The 19,656-nt window shown below is 25.7% G+C and overlaps 1 protein-coding gene across 1 annotated transcript; it reads left to right on the top strand.

The window, feature by feature from the left end:
- The first annotated feature begins 2,142 nt into the window (after window positions 1-2,142).
- Window positions 2,143-19,559, top strand: LOC145843951 (solute carrier family 22 member 15-like). Its single transcript, XM_082951238.1, has 12 exons — window positions 2,143-2,262; window positions 4,959-5,057; window positions 5,602-5,731; window positions 6,947-7,108; window positions 9,270-9,405; window positions 12,470-12,573; window positions 14,395-14,509; window positions 15,113-15,253; window positions 15,440-15,516; window positions 15,809-15,996; window positions 18,594-18,743; window positions 19,015-19,559. Exons 1-12 carry the CDS (start codon window positions 2,179-2,181, stop codon window positions 19,054-19,056), a joined length of 1,428 nt encoding a protein of 475 aa, XP_082807364.1. The 5' UTR covers window positions 2,143-2,178; the 3' UTR covers window positions 19,057-19,559.
- Window positions 19,560-19,656: the final 97 nt, after the last annotated feature.

The raw sequence follows: 19,656 nt of genomic DNA, 5'->3' as shown, positions 1-19,656 counted from the left end.
ATAGGTTGTTGCTAATTATTTATATTTTATTTTAACTTAATTAAAACTAGAGTTTTGTTTTGCTTTCAAAGAGATAACAAAAAGTTTAATTAACTTTTTGATATACTAAATGTTATTAAGATGCTCTTTTGGACTTTTCAACTCGAGCTGGCGTATTGTTGACTGATTTAAATAAAATTATTAATAAACTGCAAAAGCAGAATAAGTTCTTTCAAATGAAAGTAAGAGAACTGAAAGTTGATAAGGAACAACTAGTTATTTTAAATAAAATTCTTTTAAATAAGGTTGATCCTTTAGAAGAAAACATCAAACAAAAAATTTACTGGTTAGTTTATTTGAGAATAATTTTTTATAATAGTGTTGTACTAACTTAGACAGTCATAAAACTTCTGTATTAGTTTATTAATAATTTATTTTATTTTTATTAGCAAATACGACAAGAGTAACAACATAAATCAATTTAATTAAACCAAATGGATGTTTCGTCTAATGATTTAGAATGTTTACAAATCAGTGAAAAAGCTGAGGGCTTTGGAATCGGTAGTTAATCTTGCAATTCTATAGTATAAGTCAATGATAGATTAGCGTTTTATTTATTTAATTAAGAATTTAGTTAAATTTTATCAGCGTTTACATTTAAAATATTTCAACTTTCATTGGATATGAAAAAACTATCATAAATAACATTTTTTTTTTCATTTAAAAATTTAGTTACTATAAAACAGTTTTAAAGTAGAATTACAGTATCTTTTAAAGAATTTTCTACTATTTAAAAAGGTTTTTGACCTTTTAATTTGTTTAATAAAAAAAATGGGCAATAAAACTTTCACTTTCAAAAACCTGGAAGAAACTAAGAAGGCCAAGAAAGAAGATTTCAAAAATCATTTAACAACCCTGTATATTTACTTACTAAACAAAAATTTAAATATTTTTTTTTAACTTTAACTGCGTTATATTTGTTTTTTTTAATTGTCTATTTGTTTAATATGTTTTTTAACATGCCTTTAGTTTTAATTACTGAATCTCTATTTTTGTATTTATTTTAATTTATTCATACGTCATAATTTAAAGTTATTTTTAAGCTATTCACTCAACAAAAATTTTTTCAAATTTCATTTAAAATTTATCACTTGACAAAGAAATCTTGTATGATTTTGAAAAGCTTTGTGTAATAAAATATAAAAAACAAAATGAACCTATTGATATTAAGTTGCAAATGGTATATAAATACGTTCAAAAACCTTCCTATAATAGTACTTATATAAAAATTTATTTTTAATTTTTTTATACTTTTTTTATTACTTATTGTTATAGCATAACATTATATAAAAAAAACATATAAGAATCTTTTTTATTCTTATATATTGATTGTTGAACGAAAAAAAAGCGCTCAAAAAGTTTGGTCTATGGACTTGGTGTACAAAGGAACCTTTCGGTTATCGAGTCGTACACCAAATGCTTACAAAGTTTCTTACGAGCTATTACACATAGTTATACTTTTTTTCTTTGTTAGTTTATCAGCTTGTTAACAAAAAAAATTTTTTTAATGTTATCAAATGTTTAAGTTGTAAACCAATGCAACAAGTTTTTTAGAACAAATTTTTAAAATATTAGTACTTAAACCTGTTAATAAAGTCATATTAGGAAATTAATCTTGTTTTTAATTGAACTGTTTTTAACTAATTTCTAGTTGAGTGCAAAATAAATTGCTTTTTATTAAAAAGTATAGAAACTTATGAAAATGTTTATGCATAGGTTGAAAAATTAAAAAACATTGATTTCACTTTAAAACAATTGTTTGCACATTAAATTATCTAAAACTCAAACTTTCTAGCAAACATCAAGTGCAAAAAGATAAGTTTAATAAGAGGCTAAACTAAATAATTTACTTCTAAAGTTCAATTAATTTTTATTAACTTTTTTTCAAAATGGTTTTGCCTAAATTATAAACTTAAAACAACAAAAACTCAAAGCCTATAAAATATATTTGCGTAAAAAGTGAAAAAGTTAAAAATATTTAGGCCAACTTTTTATACTCGGTTGTCGGTTCATACTTACTATTGTTGAAAATACTTGTAACAGCATAGGGACTTTTTATCGTGCTCAGCTGATGTTTACATGCAAGCTATGTTAATAAACAAAATTCAATTTTACTAGATAGCTATAGTAATACTTCAAATGGATATTGAAGAAGCATTTAAAATAGTTGGAACATGTAAAAGGTATCAGCTTCTGCTCGTTTTCTTGATCTTTTTAGCTAATGTGAGTTTTTTAAACTTATATTTTTTTGATGTTGAAACCATTGTTGTTTAAAACGTTAGAATATCCATTGAGTCTAAATAATCATTAATCATTGCAAAGATTAGATTTTGAGACTGATGTTTTTTTTTACAAAAATAAAGTAATTAAAAAACTGTGAACAATCACAACTATGGAAAGTTGATTGGCATGATACACTTTTTGGTTGTCTAGTTATTCACAAAAAGTAAAAATTTTATCTTCCAACTATCAATATAGAATAACTGTACATGTTTTAAACTTAAATATTTAATGTATTCTGGGTTCTGTGTTGTTTATAAAAAAATGATTAACATTATTAAATCTGCTAATTTTTATTACTACATATTTTTTATTTTAAGTTATTAAAGCATTCAGGTATAAGTAGTAAAGTTATTTTTTTATGCTGTTAATAAAATTCACTATTAAAGAATATATTTTACTATTTACTCAATTTCAGCCTTATAAACGAAATATTTATAGAATCAAAAAGATAGCTATTTTTTTCAGGTCTGATTAAGTTTTTGGAGTTAATTAAAATCATTTATTATCTTTATTTATTTTTAAAGTCTTTGGTTATGTATTTTTGAGTAAGTTTTTAATTAAGAATTTAATTTATAAACATCAAAAAAAGTAAGGTTTTTTTTTTCATTTTGATCTGTGACAACCCTGGTTGCTCTTTAGAAAAGGCAATTAAAAAATTTAAATATAAATGATCATAAAAATCTAAGTACAAGTGAGGAAGTAATGTCATGGCTATGTAAGGCTGTGTAAGAGTGCTTAAGTTTTCATGGTCAATATTGGCAGTAGTAGATTTTGAAAATTTGGAAGTAGCTCGAAAAAACATAAGTTTTACCATTTAGGCTATAAGAAATTTAAAAAACCTGGAGTGGAACAATTTTTTTAATTCAAAAAAATAAAATTTAGATAACATGTTAAGAAATAACTTTTGTATACAATATAATTTACTGTAACCATTTAAGATTTGATTTTATTTTCTAAGATGTATAAAGTAGCATTGCAGTATTTTTTCAGTATTAATATACTATGACTTTTTTAACCTCAAATTTAAAATAAAACTAATATAAAGCAATAAAAAATACTTTAAAAACCTAGAAGAAAATCATAAAACTTTTACAAAATTTTCTAAAATCTACCCTGTAATTAAATTTTGTTGTATGTTTATGTGTACAGTAATTTAAATTGTATACATTAAATGATCATGGTTTTTTATGAATTAGAAAAATAAAGTAGCTAAAAACTGTGTTTGTTTAGCTATTGGTGTTTAGCTAAATAAGTAGCTCAGTAACCCTATATTTTTACAACAGTCTATTTATAGTTATGATTGCCTTTCTTTGGAACTGATCGATTTGTTTCATAATAAGTAAACATAACAAAGAGCAGAAAAATTTTACTTATTTACTTTTTACCAAGTATAAAGATTTTGCCACATTATTATGTATAGTCATTTGAAGTTTGTTTTTTTATGATCTTTTATAAGGTGTTACACAGTGAGCCTTTAAAAAATATTTCCCTTTTTTTTACAGAAATACTAAAATTCTAAAAACTTTTGTATTCAAACGGAATAAAATGTTTCATCTACAACTGCAGTTATACCAGCTGGCGCAATGTCATTTCAGGGCCTTTGCTTAGATAATTAAAAATTTTAAAATCAGTTTATAAAAAAACTACCTAACATTTTTTTTTTTTATCACAACTATTTAAAGTGTCTGATGATTTTCAGTTGAATAAATGCTTCATAGTTAGTTTGAATAAAACTTTATCTACATGATCGTTTCTTATGAAAAGGTATGCTTACATTTTTCACAATATTTTAAGTTATGAAATTTTATTTCAAGTTTCAACAAAGTGTCATTTACCTAATATTGATTTATTCAAACTTATGTAACTAGAAATCAGAATGTAAAATAAAAGAACTATTTTTTTTTGTTAAAAATTATCTCTTTTAAACAAAGTTATAAACATTTAAAAATACACTAGTTTTGAGGCATAAACAGTTCTTTTTTTTTTGGTTACATGATAATTCTAATTCAGATAATTCAAATTCCAACTATACAAGTTCTTAAAAAGTATCTAAAGGGTCACGACTTAAAAATTGATGTATTTAAAAAATTAAAAATATAGGTCTAATTAATGACTACAAACACTTTTTAATATTAAAAAAAGTATATTAAAAGAGAATTTTGAACATTACAACAAATTACTATACTTTAAAAATTATTGCAGCCATGTCTCTAAAAATATTTAAAGTTTTGCAAAAACAAAAAAAGTTAATTAGACCTACATACACATTTTTTATTTTTTTCAAATATATAACACTTTTGAGTTTTGACCGTTTAAATGTTTTTATAAGAATTTGAATCGTCTATTTTGAAAATAGCACCTTTTTTTCTTCCCTTTTTGTATTTTTTTTAGTAACAAGATTGCTAACAATCAGTTAACTCAGGCAAATTTTTTTTAACAGTTTAGTTTTTTATTTAGATATAAAAGTGTGTTGATTCAGTTATAAACGATTTACTATTATACAAATTAAACTAAAAACACATCCAAAGCTATATAAAAATATTTTGTGGTTTTTTTTTCTTGGTTTTACACTACTAAAGATATAAAGGTATGTACAACTATTGATTTATTTATTTATAAATAAAATATGTTTTCAGTTTATCATTGGGATGCAAATGGTGCTGATGGTAATAGTTGGAGCAACTCCAGACATGAGCATTAAAAGTGAACAACAGCTTAAAACCATTGTTACTGATGTTTGTTTTTTAATTATATATAAAACATTTTATCACAAAGTTTTAGAAAATAATATTGTTCTCAATACATTTTAAGGTTATCAAATAGTAGGCTTCAGTTGTACAGTAGCAATAAACAATTTAGTTTAAATTATATTGTATTTTTCTAGTTTTGTATATATAACTTGTTTAAATTTTATTAATTAAAGAACAAGTTTTTGCTAAATTTGCTCTCCATTATTTAATAAGAAAAAAGTATTAGAAAGCATAAAAAAACAAAATAAAATAGCATAGTTTCAACATAAAAAAGTATATTATTGAATAAAATAAAGTAGTGCTTAATAAACTTGAATTTAATACATATTTAATTTCAATAAACAGAGCTTTTTTGTAATCTTTCTCCTCTTAACTATAGTTCTTTTGATAAAAATTAAAAGTAAGTGTCTATTACATTTAAAAAGTTTTAAACAGTTCATCACAACAAGTTTATTTCATTAACAAACCTTAAAAACTCCTATTTATTAAGTATTTTTAACTCTTTGGTTATTTCATTTAAAATTAACAGTTTAATTTGTATCAATCACAATGGGTAGTGGAACTAATGCAGAGCCTGTTCATGGCCGGTTACATGTTAGGATGTTCGGTTTTGGGTCAAGTTTCTGACATCTACGGTAGAAAAACGGTCCTAGTTCCATGTGAGTCTCTTAAAAAATAAGAGCTAGTTTGAAATGAATTATTAAATAAAATAATGTTAATGCTTTTTTAATATGTAAGTTAAATTTTTATAAAAACTTACCTTTTTAAAAATAATGTCTTTAGTGTAGTCAAATGTTTAGTTTATAAGTAAATTAAATTTTTCTGCCCCACATCTATTGTTCAGAAACTACAAAATTAAAATTTATTTCTACAAAAATTAATATCAATTGATGAAAAGAGTTTTCTTAAAAAAAAATTTTACACTAAACTATTTTTGAGAAGAGTTTAAGACTAGTATTTATTTGTGTCTGCTTAATGAATATATTAGTTTGAATTTTCTTATACTTCCTTTGCAAGCATTGACATTATAAAAGAATATAAAACTTAAAAAAGTATCTAAAATGTAAAATAAGAAACTTCATTAGATAAACTAAAAAAAAAGACTGAAAAAGTTTGTATATGATTGATTAAGTGAGACTGTATGTAAAGATAAATTTTAAATTTAATGATGTTTTTTTTTGTTTCTGCCTCTGAGTAGGAACTTATTGAATTCTTCAACCTTTTTCAATAAGCAACTTTGAGTTTTAAAAAGGGTAATAAACAACTCAAAGTTTAGTAAAATATTTACAAAAACACAAGTTTGTTAAATAAGTATTTCGTTTCCTTTCTACATAAAAAATTACGTACCAAATAGTGATAATTTTGATGATTTAAGAAATCAAAGTTGTATTAAGTTATGTTCTATCTTTTATATTTTTGTCTATGATAAGCTACCTAGATGTATTTAAAATTCATTTTTTAAATTCTCTTTAACAGTGTATGAAATTGTTTTTATAAAGTTTGGTTTTAGCTTGTTTTATGTAGAATTTTTTTCAAACAACTGTTTGTAATACTCTGGCTTGAAAACTCTTGCATATGTAACAAAAAAGTAGTAGCTAATATATTACTGATTATATATTAAATAAATACACTTGGTTTTACTTAAATAATTTAAATAGTGTAAATTTTACTCTTAAATGTTTATGCAATGTTGTAAAGAATACAAATACAATTAAAGTTGAGTTGTTTATTTTACACAAAAACAATCAAGTTTAACATTTTTAAGTTTTTCGATTTATTTTCAATCACAAATCTTACTTTTAAAATCTTAAGTTTATTTAAAACAATATGACACCTATAAGTTCAATAAACTAAATTTAATAACACTTTCAAAGGTTTTGGTTTGTCGTCTGTCTGCATATTTTTCTCTGGGGTCACGAACACGTGGGAAACGTTCGCAGTGACCCGGTTTTTCGCGGGAATTTCCGTGGGTGGTCTCATGCCTGCCTTCACGTTGCTGCTCGAGCTGGTCGGCACTTCCGCCTGGCAGTGGACAGGTAAACATGCTAAAGTTGTTTAATTTTTAATGCATAAATATTATTTCTTTAAGGTGTTTTCTAATAAAACAATCTGAATAGAACAAGTAGAGTTTACAACAATTTTGAAATGTACTCAATTGATTAAACTTAAGTATTTTTGTGCTATGAGTAGTGCTGTTCAACTAATTTTATGTAAAGATGGTTAGAGTTTTTCATTAAGTATTGTACATTACAATCTTTATAAAAACTTTAGTTTTATAACACAGATAAACGTGATTAGTTTTCATAGCTCTATAGCTGTTAAATTTACTATCTGTTTATTCAATTTAAGTTTTTATCATTTTAATGTTATTACAATCTTTTGTGCCTGTTGTAAAGAATTAACAATATAATTTTTTTGAACTAAAAAATACTAATAATTAAAAGGGATACACAGGGTTCGTGCGCGTCAGGCTAAGTCAGGCTAAGTCAGGCTAAATCAGTTTTTTTGAAAAAAGTTGAAAAACGTCAGGCTAAATCAGTTTTTGTGTTTAAAAATTTGAGAATCTCAGTTTTTGTCAGTTCAAATGCATGAAATTTTTTTAATTAAGATCAAATTGAGATGTGAGTTTATTTCTAAATAAAGATTTAGTTATTAAAGACAACATCAGTCAGTATTTGTAAAAATAAATGCTTAAAACCTATTGTTGAATCTCTAAAATAATTTTAAGAATCTTCATTATTTTGTTTTTAGTAGATTATATACGTCATAATTATAAAAATTCATAAAAAAATACAGTTTAGTTCAACAATTTGACTGTTTGTTTGAATTTGTTTACATGAGCTTTGTTTTTCAGAGCTTAGTTGGTTAAACTGTTTTAATTTCTAATATAAAGGCTTTATACCAAATACTTTATAGATTAATACTCTTAGCAGTTTGTTCATATATTTTATTTTCTGTTTATTCAAAGTTATTAGAGATATTCACAAGACTAAAAAATTGCTTATGTAATATCATGATTATTTTAATTAGTTATTTTAAAAATTAAGATGCTTTAATGATAACATAAAGTTTTTGAGAGATGTGTTTAATTACATTTTGTTTTTCTTTTACAGACTTATTCACATTTCTGTTTTAATAAAAGCTACTGGTCTAGTCATGTAACTTATAATTGACAAATTCAAGTACTAATTGACACGAACCTTGTATATGGGTGATAAGTGGTGGATGTAACTAAGCCCCAAAATTTAATAAAGGTATGAATTCATTGAAGCAGAAATTATAATGACCAGTTAAAAATATTCAAGTTGCTGGGTAAGGGATTGATAGATGTTGAAAAATAATTCATTTAAATTTTTATTTTCTTTAAAAGTAGTTTTGTGAATACTTTTATTGCGTTAATTTGCTAATTAAGACCCCCCGATACCCAAAATGCCTTCTGAAGGTGATTTTTTCTACTTTGAAAAAATGTCAGGCTAAATAGGTCTCTGTCAGGCTAAATGAAAAGGAATTTCGCGCACGAACCCTGGATACAGGTTTAAGCAAAAAGTTTTGTCTGATTGCTTAGCTTATAGACTCTTTATACCAAGTGAATCTTTTTATGAGTATTTAGTACATAGATAAGTTATAAAAATAACTGTAACTGAAAAGCTTTTAATCTGAGAAAAAGAAACTTATACACGTAGCACTAGTAAATAAATAAGTTTTAAAGTTTCCCAATCAGGGTAGTGTTTAAATATCTAGTTTTATTTTGGTTATTTCTTAAAGTTCTAAAACAAAAATTATTAAAAAGCACAAAATATGGGACTTTTCACAATATTACTGGAAGGTAAATAAAAGAATTATTATTTAAAATCTAATTCAACAGAAGAATAAGAAAATACGTTATAAGAGTTTAAGATCTTAAACAATTAAAACTTTTGCCTAAAACTAATAAATATTTTCTAGCTACACAGCCAAATTGTAGTTTTTAAATACTTAAGTTTTAAAAACACCTTACTAAATTCATATGCTTGAGAAAATAATTTTTCTTAGTTATTTAATTTTAGTATGAAGTAATTTAACAAACTAATTATCAAACTACTTTAAAAAAAAGTTGTTTTTAAGTATCTTTTACTTATATATGAAACCTACTTAAATTTTTTGTATACTTAACGATAGTTTATTTTTAAGATTTAAAATTTTCAATAACACTTTTAGGGATGGTATTTCAAACATTTTTCAGTTTTGGGATGATGACTTTAGCCGGTTTGGCTTACCTAGTAAAAAGTTGGAGATATATTTGTTTTATAATTGGAGGAATTACATTTGTACAATTTCTGGTATTTACCAAACTGTGAGTTTTTCTAATAAATAAATATATTAAACTAAAATTTCAGTGTTAATCGTTATAACAGAAAACTACGTTTTGTGAGGAAATTTATCTTTGGGTCTTTTTGAATAAATTGATATGTTAACTAATTTTAAGTTTTAAAAAATAGATATATTTTCTTTTTAATTGAAATATTTTCTAACCTGTTAGCCTTTCTATGTTCTAACCTATTAAGACTTCTATCGAATATCAGACCCAAATATTTATAACTGTTAACTTTTTTAAACATGTTTAACCTTTCTTGTCATTAAAACTAAGTTTTCCAAAAGTTATTTTTATTTGCTAAAAAAGCATACATCTAGTTTTTATCAACATGTATTTTAAATTATAGCTTTTTAAAAGGTTTTTTATTTTACATTAAGGTTTGGACTATCTTTGTTTTTATATTTTGACTTTAAATGTGTCAATTGAGAAATTAATACTTTTAAACTAGTAATATCGTTTAATTCAGTGATCTTTACGGTATTTGAAATCTGTGCACACTAAATTCTATAAATAAAACTCTATGCACCCAAGCTCAAAACATGAACTCCAATTTATCCAGTGTAAGTTTCAAATATTTTGCGGAAAATCTAATATAAATTTTAAAACTCCCAGCAAAGATGCTAAGAATCTATTTTTTGCTCTTAACCATGAACTCCAGAACATCTATTGTAAGTTTCAAATTTCGTGCACAATGTGAACACCACTTCTTCCAATCATTCATGTGTATTAAAATAACAAAAGTCTCCTGTTGGCACACTTACATCACAATTTCACAGGTTAATTGATACCTCATTAAAATCACAAACTGTTTGCTTTCTCTTAAATATTATTCAAACCAAAAAATTATTTTTGTACCACAGCATTCTAGTATTTTATCCATACTATCAAAAGCTCTATTTGAATCTAGTAAAACCAGTTCTACTGAAAAATTTTTGTCAAATATAGTTTTAATGCTTTTAACTAGTCTGACAAAGCTGGGTCGGTAGAATAGCTCTATTTAATAAAAATTTAGTTATTTAAATACATTATCTAGCAATAATAAGGCTATACAAACAGTTGTATATAACTTTACCAACTATTTTATTGAATTTAGATCGTATCCAAAATGGCCCAAGCTTATTGTTTCCTAGTCATGTTTTTTAACCTGTTTTGAATATAAGTACTACGTTTGTAACTGTGTGCTTGTTCGATTCTTTCTTCCATAATAAAACCTAACTAATTCATTGGTTACTAAAAACAGGAGCCTGTGTGTTATCTTAAGAAATTTAATTAAGAGTTATCTCGGCTTTCCTCAGCAAAGCTGAAATATTTTTCTCGTCATCCTTCAATAAGCTCCGCATAACCATATACAACAGTTAGAGTTGCTAAAAAACTTGGAAACCTGGAAAAACCTGAAACTTGACAATTAAGGCTAAAAAACCTAGAATTTGAAAAATAAAAAGAAAAAATGGAAAAACCTCCGGAGTTTTAAACAATTTTTACATGTTTAGTAGAAAAATTTTGATTTAAGACAAAAAATCTACCATATAGATAAAAATATTTGTCATCATCAAGGTTTTTTTATATCAAAAAACACATTTGAAGTAGCTTTACAGTATATTTTCAATCTTTTTATCCTATTTAACACAGTTTTTACCTTAAACTTAACTTTAAAGTAAAAATAGACCCAAAAATGTGTATTTTTAAAAACCTGGAGGAAATTTTGAAAACCTGTAGAAAATTTGCCAAAAATATTTGGCAACCTTTAACAGTCCCTAAAAAGATTTACGTTTTATTTGGACTCACCAGGCAGGCGTAGTCACCGTTGTATCAGTTCATCGTCACCATGTCTGCCTGGTGAGTCCAAATAAAATTAAAACCAGAATGTCAATGCTGTTGGTGGTCGTACGGTGCAGCTAAGGAAAGTTTTAATTCAAATGCAATTTTCTCAGGATAGGAGGTTATCAGTGTTGAAATTAAGTGAAAATTAGATGATTTTTGAAATTTTTAATTATAAGTACTTTTTATTTTTTAATAAACTAAACAGTTTATGATCTTTAAAAAATGCTTGGAATTATTATTTTTTCTTTTGTTACAAAGTATCCCAGTAAACTTAATAATTTAAATTTTTACGAAAAATATTAATAGAAATTGTTTTTGACAGTAAATAATGTTAAAAATCTTGTGTATATTGATTGCGAATCGCCATATATATTTCTTACAAATTTCAAATTTTTACAATTTTAGTTTTTAAACTACAGTAACCTGTCATGTAGATACGCTTTTTGAAATCGGGGCAAAAGTGCGTATCTAAGAAATTTAGGTTTTTAGTTATCTGCATTTAGCATAATATATACTCATTAGTACACTTTTTACATTTATGTTTCAATCATGGAATAAGTAAATGTCAATTGCAATGTTCTTTACTTCCATTAATATCGCTTTTTTATACAATTTTATAATTATGTTTAAGTCATGGGGTTTGTAGATGTCAAATATGTTGTTGATTATTCGTTTATATATTTTTTTAGATGTTTATACTCTTTACAATTATGTTTTAATCATAGGGTATATAAATTAGAATAGCCCTTTTTATTATTTTCGTTTAAATACATTTTGTATGACCCATAAAATATTTTTTATTCTTATGTTTGACCATGGGGTATGCAAATTTAAATTGCACTGTTTGTTGTTTTCTTTAAAAAAATAAACTCTAATATTTAAATTCAAATATTAAAATTGATATAGAATTTCTAATTTCATAACTTTTTATCTGATTCCATTAGTTTTAATTTATTTAATTTTAACTCAGTTTATTTTATTTTAAATATAATGCTTGTGTAATACTACTTCTAAAATTGCTTTTTTTTTAATTTCTAAGTAATAATAAAACATTTTGAACACAGCATTTTTCAGCTAAAAAGTGCGTCCCTAATAAATGCTTACCTAAGCGGCAGTTAAACACTTTATACCGTATGAAAGCTACAATGCAAAAGGCATTTAGTAAAACAACTGTGGCAAAAAATATAATAAAACTCCTAATTAAACTCTATGTATATCCTAGATTTCCTGAGTCGCCACGGTGGCTTTATTCGGTCGGAAAAATCGCCGAGGCTCAAGCTGTCATGAGAAGGCTGGCAACTGAAAATGGAAGCCTGAACGCCAGAGGTTGTTTATTTTTTATTATCTAATGCAAGCTTTTTGGCTGCGGCCCACTTCTGTTTTTGATAAATTTCAATTATGTAGCAGTAGAGTCCCAGCAGTTATTTGCAGATGGTGCCAAAATATTTGTTGAGTTTACGAACACGGAGTTTTTATACTTTAAATGCAGATGATGTTTATGGGGTTAGTTAGTTCTTGGCTTTTTAGTATGCGGTCTCCAAGGACTTGAGCCAGTCTGCGCGCCTTACTTCACGAGACTAGCGTACAATGCTTAATTTCCAAATTACTCACTTACGAGAAATAAGTGTTCCTAAATTATAATATTGTAACACACTTAGAATCGTTGACAAGTACTTTAACAAAATTGGTAACTATTTGAAAGAAGCTGTTATAAATCACTACACAAGTAGAAAATATGAAAAGTATCAAATACAGAAAATATATAGCTGTATATAAAAGTTGTTATACTTCAAAAAAATCAACAAAGCTTTAAATTTACATTCATTTTATTGCTTGTACTACTTTTAAGTACATCTTCAGCAAGCAAGTTGAATAAAAACTGAAGGAGTACAACACACTTAAAGGAAGAATTTAGAAACTTAAATATTCTAATATTGTTACTGTAAATATATTTAAAGAACTAATAATCTATTATAATTAGTTGTTACACAAAGGAATGAACGGGTTTGATTCTTAGATCGATAATATTAAATTGCTCAAATTTATACTAAACCACAGTATTTAAACACTTAAGAATAAAGTTTTTTGAAATTTTGAAACAATGATATTGACTATATATACCAAATTTCATCAGTATCACTAATCAAACATTGAAAAGGTTTAAATTTTATTCAACTACCACTTTGACAAAGTTGTTCATACTATATGTTCGTCCTTAGCTGGAGTTCAACACTCCAATTTGGTCACCATATCATTAAAAAGATGTTAAAAAAGTTAAAACGATTAATGTGCAACCATTGCAACATATCTTACTTGTTATATTAAAAAAATATTTACTAATTTTACTTAAAAGTCTCTAGAATACAGAAGATGGGAATTTTGTTTAATAATTTTTATTTTTAATTGTAAATGCTAATCATAAAGTAAGTTTCGATCAAGTTTTAATTTTTATCAATACAAATATGCATTTAAAATAAATAAAATACAAAAAATGTTTTAAAAATAGCCAGAAGGATAATTAATATTTCCATGGAACAATGATTTTTTGGAATAAGTTACCACAGGGTGTAGTTTCGTGCGAGAGGACAGAGAATTTTCGTTAAATTGAAAAAATTGATTTAAGTAGAATAGTTATAAATAAAAACCTGTAAAAACCGAAATAAAAGTTTAAACCGCAGTAAAAGTAAGTTAAATAGTTAGTACAAAACTTACTTTTACCCCAATTGAATACTGCTTTTGTTTATAAACTAATGATAATTATTTTTTCATTACATTTTTTCCCTAAATTCGTTTCTAATCCTAAATTAATTGTGAAAGTTTTTTTGTTTCAAAATTGAAGCTTCTAAATCGTTTTGACTAGTTGACCTTGAGGTTTGTTTTGACTAAATGTACTTTATATTTCAGTAGATTTTATTAAAGTCTGTTTGCTTTAAAATGTTTTTATCATTTTTATATGCTAAGTTTTCGTTTTTTAGTTTCAATGTTAACCTATGACTCGTGACTATTTTTTTAGTTTTCTTAATTTTATTATATTTTAAGTTTTTCTCTTCATGTACTTTTTGTTGAAGCAGCTCGGATTCTGATTCCCAATCCAACGGTTGCACAATAAACCACAATAATAATAAGTTGAAGATTTTTTTGTTGCAGATATCGTTTTAACGAGAAAGAGCGGCTCTGACAAAAGTGAAAAGAAGCAAACTTTCATAGACATTTTCAAAAGGAGAAGGATGGCTGTGTGGCTGTTCAGTAACAGCGTCATTTGGTGAGTGAAATATTCCACACTATTTATAAAAAAAATATTTAATGTTCAAAAAGTTACTAAGTTTTATATCAGACTGCGATTCTTTTTTAACATTTATATTTTTCCACTTAAATAAAAACCGCAGTTTGACGTGAAACTTAGTTATTGTCGAATTTATAACAGGCCTTCATACAAAATGTACTTTTGTCACAATTAAATACTGCTAACGTGTATAAACTAATGATTATTATTTTTCATTACATTTCCCCCTAAAATCAGTTCTAATCCTAATTTAATTGTGTAATTTCCAATATAAGAACCTTCAATTTTTGCTCCCCTAAATCTTTTTCAACCATATATTCAAGGTACTTAATTATTTTGATCAAGTATTAATTTTAGAAATTTTTCCTTTTTAATTCAAGGACTGCGATTCCTTTAAAAAAATATTTTTTCTATTAAAATAAGAACCGCAGTTTGACGTGAGCTAAGTAACTGTCGAAATTTGTAACAAATATTTTCCAGTACAAGAACCTTCATCTTATTTTTGCTCCCCTAAATCTTTTTCAACCACATATTCAAAATACTACATTTTTTTGATAAAATTTTGATTTCAGAATTTTTCAGGTTCTGCAGTGCGCTCATCTACTACGGGCTGACGATGGGTGCGAGCGACCTGACCCCGAACATCTACCTGGGAATATTCCTGTCTGCCCTGGTGGAGGTGCCGGGCGGTCTCATCTGCATCTACTTTATGGGCACTAGGAGGTGATAATGATTTTTGAATTTGATCGTTTTTTTTTTATGTAAATGCAGTTGTTCAGATACATAGCAGCCTTTAATTTATTATGGTTGTTTAGAAACTTTAATAAGATAGTATTCGGTTTGTTATGGCGGTTATTTTTCAAACCACCTAGTTATTGATACTAACATGTTCAAACATTTATGTTTTAGGTTTGGGAGGAAAGGTACAATTTTGATGACGTTTGTCATTTGCCTCGTTTCGAACATCGGTCTCACTATAGTTTCAGGTGAGAAATCAGTTACTTTTAATATTTGAATTAAAATTTTACGTTTGTAACTTTGTTAGATTTTCTTTCTTTATTTTATAAGTTTTTAGTAGTTTTTGATAAATAGTGTCGTTCTATTTAGTTCTTTGGTTTATAAACATGGTAATAGTTATAAAATTGCATGATTCAGCTTCATGGTTTTCGTTTGCTCATAAAGCAGGTTACGCTAAAGCATACTCACCCGTCTTTGATAAAAAATATAACCAGAAATAACAATTTTTTTATTGAAAACAACTCAAAAAAAAAACAAAAGGCAAACCCAACGACGGAACAAAGCTGGGGCTGGGCCTGTCGGCCAAGTTGGCCATATCCGCCTGCTTCAACATATTGTACGTGTACACCACCGAAATATTCCCCACCGGATTGAGGTCGGTCAGCATCGGTTGCTGCTCCACCGTCGGCCGCATCGGCGCCATTATCGCCCCGTTCGTCACATTGCTCGTGAGTTGAACGTTTTTATTTTGTGAAAAGTTTTATTTAAAATAAAAAATAAATTTTTAGATGTGTATTTGACAATTGTTTTGTAACACCACTCGTTGGTTGAACGTTTTTATTTGGGAGATTTTAGTTTAGAATAGTTTCAGAAATTAATTAAAAGTGTTAATGAAGCACTAGTTTTGTCTGCTCTTTAGTTAAGGTTTGGTTGTTGGTTTGTTTGTCTACTTTAGCTTGATGTTTGGTGTTGATCGCACCATTCGTCTCACTGCTTGTGAGTTGAACTTTTTTTTGTAAGTTTTCTTTGAAATGATAAGCAGCTTTGAGATTTTTTTAAGCCTTTATGTTGTGTAGCACGGTTAAACAAAAAAAGGTTTTACATTTTATATGTATATTTTTTCTACATGTAAGATTTTTGTAAAACTAATGTTTATTGATTGTATATTGGTATTTCATTGGTTGTGTAACTTGTAACAGTATTAGAGGTTTTTAAAGAGCTTTGATCTATTAATATGTGCTTCTTATTAGTTTCTAGGCAATCAATTTCAAAAAAAAAGTCAATGTAAAAAGTTTAACTTCCTAACTGAATGAGGGCGTTGGCTGATAAACTTAAGTGAATGTTTTAGTCTTATTTTTTAGTTTGTTAACTCAGCTAAAATTTACTTTTGTTTTGATTTAAATTAATTTTAGACATCTAAAAAACCTAAGTTTGAGAGTTTCTTAGGTTCTTTATGAAAGACGAAAAACCTGTTTCATTAAAAACCTAATTTCCTACAATTTTGAACAAATGGTTTTGAAAGTTTTTAATGTATTTATTTTAATAAACAAAATGTTGCAATTATTGGACATATTTTTATATACTTACTATCACAAGATCACAACGAAAAACACAAAAAAATTTGGCATACTAAGAGGATTCGAGTAACTTCATTATCAAAATTGTTTTACTGCAAAAATAAACAGAAAGTCGATAGATTACTATTAGGAATTTATAAGCCTTCGATAAAATTTACAACTTTTAAGTTTGTATAGGAAATTAAAAAAAAACTATATCTTAAAAGTTTATTCAAGTTTCGTACTCTATAAAAACTTATTTAATTCATACATTTAAGCTTTAATTTATGATCTAAAGTCAATAGTTAAAAGATGTTTGACCCGCCTATGCGCTTAAAGCATTTAAGAGATTGTATAGTTTAAATTTTTATAAAAACATAAAGTTTGTCTTATATAGTTTAATTTAAGATAATAGTTTTCTACAATAACATTTTTTTCTAGTAAATGCACGTAAAAATTTTCTATACTGAACTTGTTAAGACGTTTTAGTAATAAAGTTTTTGAAAGTGAATGATATTTGTACCTTTGTATTTAAAAAGAGACAACAAGAAAATAAAATGCAAACTTTATTTTACAAATAGCCAATGGCAAAATTATTTTTTCCACAGAATAATGTTTTGTGGAACAAGCTACCACATGATGTATTTTCGTGTGAGAGAATTTTCGATCTAAACTTAAAAAATGTAATTTGAATAAAACAGTTGACAGTAAAGTTCGATAAACTACCCAAATACTCAAAAGAACTGTACATTATCAAAAAATTTACTACTAATGAATGCAAATAAGAACTAATGATACTTTCCTCACATGTCCTCTCTTTAGTATTTAAAAGTTTTATCAATTATGAAACTTTATATGTTATTAAAAAAGCTATTTCGGCTATTTAAATTGAAAGATTTGTTGTGTTTACTTGTTGTGGTTTTTATAAATATTATCTTACAATGAGGTTTTACTTAAAATATAGTTTTTGTGTAATTTTTTTTTTGAGTTGTTGAGTTTTATTTATTTAGTACTACTTTCTATACATTTATAACTTAAAAAAATATGTTTTTCTTAGTATTTGATTTTCGTTGATACTCATCGTGTTTCATCTGTCTAAAAATCTCAGATTTTGATATCTAAGCACAATATACAACAACAATAATAATAATTAAAACTACAGTATTTTTGGTTAGCAATCTTTAACTTTTTTATATATTAAATGAATATGTGTCAAATATGCACGAAGGGTCACTTTTGCCCAAAGAGACTTTTGTACGGATTGAATTTTTTTTATAAACTAAATGTTTTTCTTTTTTTTCACTGTTACCCCTAACCCTTAGTCGGTAACTTTTTTTCTTCTTTTTATTTTATAACTATTACTTTTTTTTGAAATCACGCTTTTTTTAACCATCACTGTTACGCATAACCATTACTCTTGGTCGTTATTTTTTTGTAATAAATTTTTTATTGTTATTCTTTTTTACTCTCGTGCAAAATTTACCTTCGTGCATATATGACCCGTTCCCGTAATAAAAATTTAAACAAAATTTATATAATATCAATTACTTAATTTGCTCAAAACAACTTTAACTTAGTAAAACAAACTTGTTTAACTTTTATTTTGTCATATTGCTTATAAACACACGCTTTTAGTAAAAACAGTTACTCAAATATAACAACAACAAATCTTAATATTTATTTAAATGCTGTTGCTATTTTGTTTTAAAGTTTTCCATAGACAATGTTTTGTGACTTTTGTGTGAAAAAAAAAAATATTTTCTTCCCAGAAAATCAACCACGCCAGTCTTCCCTACTTGATGTTCAGTGTAGCTTGCTTCTTCTCGATCGCTTGCCTGTTTGCTCTGCCCAGGACTCTTGGGTTCGTCGCCCCCCAAACAGTAGAAGAAGCTTTGAACAGAAAAGCAATAAAAGCAAAAGTTTGTTGCACTGAAATTTAGAATTACGTTCATAGCTAAAACAAAATATAACAAAAATTTATTTGAAAAGAGTTAATTTTATATAAATGATCAAAAATTTATTGTTTTTTTTAATGCTTAAGATAGTTTTAATCATTGTACAAGATTTAAAAAAACCTAGAAAACTTTTAAAGTTTTATTTTAATACAATAATAAGTAATTAAATAAATTTTTTTTTTTGATATTTAGTTTTTATCAAATCTTTTGTTATTACTTGTTTTAATTTATACAGGTTGAAATAGACGACTCCACCGAAAGATTAATTCAATCATAACTTCAATGTTAAGTTTTTATATAGGTTTTATATGTTTTCACTGTTAAAGTATGATATTTGTACGAGCAACAGCTTTTCGAATTTTAACTTAAAAAAATAATATAAATTACCAGAATTTAAAGGTTATGGATTAGTAGAGTTTTAAAGTCGCTAAAAAGTTTTAGATTTTTTTTACATTTTTTCTGCGTACTTTAAAGAAAAGCTTATCAACCCAAATAATACTTTGTTAGCACTCTCCACTCTTTGAAAAATTTAATTCATTCTAGTGCTTTTAAATGAGCCTCTGTTTTTAAAACTTGATATTTGAAGTTTTTATTTTTTTAAATTGTCATTGAATTCCATGCAATAATTTTGTCTGTTTCCCTTTTCAAAATCATAGTTTTTTTAAACGGTTTATATTTTCAATGTGTTAAAATATAACTTTTCATATTTACTTTGATGTCTGTAAATTAGAGCAACTTTTAAAAGTTCGAAAATATAAAAATAATTTTCTTTAATTTCAAATCGCTTTTCAATAATTTAATTTTAAACACTCTTTATGAAAAAAAAAACAAATTAGAATAAAAGTTTAATGAACTTAAGTTTTTGAATAAAGATAGT

The sequence above is a fragment of the Thalia democratica genome, chromosome 9, assembly GCF_965202585.1.
Source record: "Thalia democratica chromosome 9, ktThaDemo2.hap1.1, whole genome shotgun sequence".
NCBI lineage: Eukaryota > Metazoa > Chordata > Thaliacea > Salpida > Salpidae > Thalia > Thalia democratica.
The sequence above is the reverse complement of the archived record's forward strand: the minus strand, read 5'-3'. Positions and strand labels throughout refer to the sequence as shown.

Coding starts and splice junctions, on each gene's coding strand:
- LOC145843951 (XM_082951238.1), top strand. CDS start 2,179: ATGGATATTGAAGAAGCATTTAAAATAGTTGGAACATGTAAAAGGTAT. Junction 7,109..9,269: donor TTCCGCCTGGCAGTGGACAG/GTAAACATGCTA, acceptor TAACACTTTTAG/GGATGGTATTTCAAACATTT. Junction 9,406..12,469: donor TTTCTGGTATTTACCAAACT/GTGAGTTTTTCT, acceptor TGTATATCCTAG/ATTTCCTGAGTCGCCACGGT.